General features: G+C 52.9%; 1 protein-coding gene across 1 annotated transcript; it reads left to right on the top strand.

Annotated features, from left to right (window-relative positions):
* The first annotated feature begins 284 nt into the window (after window positions 1–284).
* CHST14 (carbohydrate sulfotransferase 14) lies at window positions 285–2,140 on the top strand. The gene has a single exon (XM_082760801.1). The coding sequence runs from the start codon at window positions 391–393 to the stop codon at window positions 1,468–1,470; it is 1,080 nt and encodes a 359-aa protein (XP_082616927.1). The 5' UTR covers window positions 285–390; the 3' UTR covers window positions 1,471–2,140.
* Window positions 2,141–2,342: the final 202 nt, after the last annotated feature.

Here is a 2,342-nt window from a genome sequence, read left to right as displayed (position 1 = left end):
TGAGGCACTCAGGAATCGAGGAACGCGGTGGGGCTGCAGCCCTGACTGGAAGGGCGGCGGCGGCCGGCTCCGGGCTCCCGTCCCTCACGGAGCCGCCTGAAGGGACCGGAGGACACCCTCCGAGGCTCCCTGCCCGCTCCCCCGTGAGGGGAAGAAGGAGGCAGGGATGGAGAGAAGGGGGAAGGATGGGCGTGGGGCGGGGACGCCGCGAAATGGCCGCCGCCTCCGCCGGCCCCCTGCCCGCCCCGCGCGGCCGTCACTGCCGGCGGCTGCCCCGCCTCAGCCCCCTTCCCCGGTGCCGGCGGCCGGGAGCCGGCATCCAGCTCCCCCCTTCTCCCCGGGCATGAGGCTGGGAGGCTGAGGCGGCGTTGGGCCGGCTCCTTCGAGGCCATGTTCCCCCGGTCCCACTTCTCCGGGGAGGTGAGGCGGGCGCCCGCCTCGGCCTGCAGCCGGTCCCGTTTGCGGGCGGGCGGCACGGTGCTGCTGCCCTCCATGTTGATGTTCGGCGTGATCCTGGCCTCCAGCGGGCTGCTGCTGATGATCGAGAAGGGCATCCTGGCCGAGGTGAAGCCGCCCCCGCTGCACCCGCCGGCGAGTGAGCTTGCCCGGAGGGTGGGTGGCAGGGAGGTCCCCGGTGACTTCGACCATGAGGTGCTGCGGGACATCCGCAACCGCACCATCCGCTCGGTCTGCGGGCAGCGGGCCATGCCCCGCAGCGTCTGGGAGCTGCCGGCCGGCCAGCGGCGGACACTGCTCCGTCACCTCCTGGTCAGCGACAAGTACCGCTTTCTGTACTGCTACGTCCCCAAGGTGGCCTGCTCCAACTGGAAGCGCATCCTGAAGGTGCTGGATGGAGCGCTGGAGAGCGTCGACGTCAAGCTCAAGATGGACCACAAGAGCGACCTGGTGTTCCTGGGGGACATGAAGCCAGAGGAGATCAACTACCGCCTGAAGAACTACTACAAGTTCATCTTCGTGCGAAACCCCGCGGAGAGGCTGCTGTCAGCCTACAGGAATAAGTTTGGGGAGATCAAGGAGTACCAGCTGAAGTACGGGGTGGAGATCGTCAGGAGGTACCGGAAAAATGGGGGTAAATCAGCAGGTGATGACGTGACCTTCTCCGAGTTTCTCCGCTACCTGCTGGATGAGGATGTGGAAAAGATGAACGAGCACTGGATGCCCATCTACAACCTGTGCCAGCCCTGCGCTGTCAGGTACGACTTCATCGGCTCCTACGAGCGGCTGAATGAGGACGCAAACCATGTTCTTGAGAAAGTTCAGGCACCTTCCTTCATCCGCTTCCCAGAAAGGCAGTCGTGGTACAAGCCCGTGACAGCAGAAACACTCCATTACTACCTATGCAACACCCAACAAAAGCTGATAAAAGAGCTGCTACCAAAATACATCCTGGATTTCTCCCTCTTTGCCTATCCCCTTCCAAACATCACCAGCGAATTCTGTAGGCAATGAGTTTTTTGTTTCAGGATCTGGCAGAAATTCTGCCTATGCTGGCAAGGATTTGCTAAGACGGCCGTTGCTACAAATCATGTGTTGCTGCAGGGCCTGTGAAACACTCTTCTATGCATAATTTCCTAATTGTATACTTTTAAAACACTTTTTTATATAATTTTATATATTGCCTTTTCTACTAAGAATACTTTTTGTATTGTTCCAATTTTAATGTGTACATATGCCGCTGACTCGAGCACAATAGCTTTTGTAAATCTATTTTGCTTCAAATTCTTTTTATGGCACGGCATGGAAAACTTTTGTAAGGATGTCAAGAAAATTGATATATTTTAAATATTCTTCCTCCTTTTTTTGTGTTTACTACTACGTAGTGCGCAGCTGACTCACAATCATAACTTGAAATAGTGGTTGATGCGCTGGAAGTCAGTGCTGTTAAAACTGGTCCTAGGTTAGACTAGAGGTAGTTTTTCAGGTATGAGTAAAAAAAAGTCTTAAAATTTGGCTTTGTTTCTACTTCATTTTCTCATATATAGATGGTGGTTGAGTGAGGCTGTGTTTTTTTTTTTTCCCTCGTGACAGCAATAGTATCTGTGTTTTTGCTTTTAATTACTTATCATTGAAATAAAACTAGTGATAATAAAAAAAAAAAGTGTGACTTACGATACGAAAATGCAATATATTTACTCAGCATAGCATAATCAGATGCAGCATCAAGCTCTAACAATTTGCTCTTCTCTTTCTCTTTAAGCTAAAGATCTGATAAGATCAAAAGCCATCATGGCTCTTATGACAAAAAAACAAACAAACCAAAAAAAAATCCAACCTGTGCCTGTTCACAGCCTCAGTGGGTACCTGTGTGCCCACATGCATTG

The sequence above is a fragment of the Aythya marila genome, assembly GCF_965140915.1.
Source record: "Aythya marila genome assembly, chromosome: 5".
Lineage (NCBI taxonomy): Eukaryota > Metazoa > Chordata > Aves > Anseriformes > Anatidae > Aythya > Aythya marila.
Note: the sequence above shows the minus strand (reverse complement) of the source record. Positions and strands in the feature narration are given on the sequence as shown.

Bases quoted from the DNA above. Each gene is read 5' to 3' on its own strand.
- CHST14 (XM_082760801.1), top strand. From the start codon at position 391: ATGTTCCCCCGGTCCCACTTCTCCGGGGAGGTGAGGCGGGCGCCCGCC.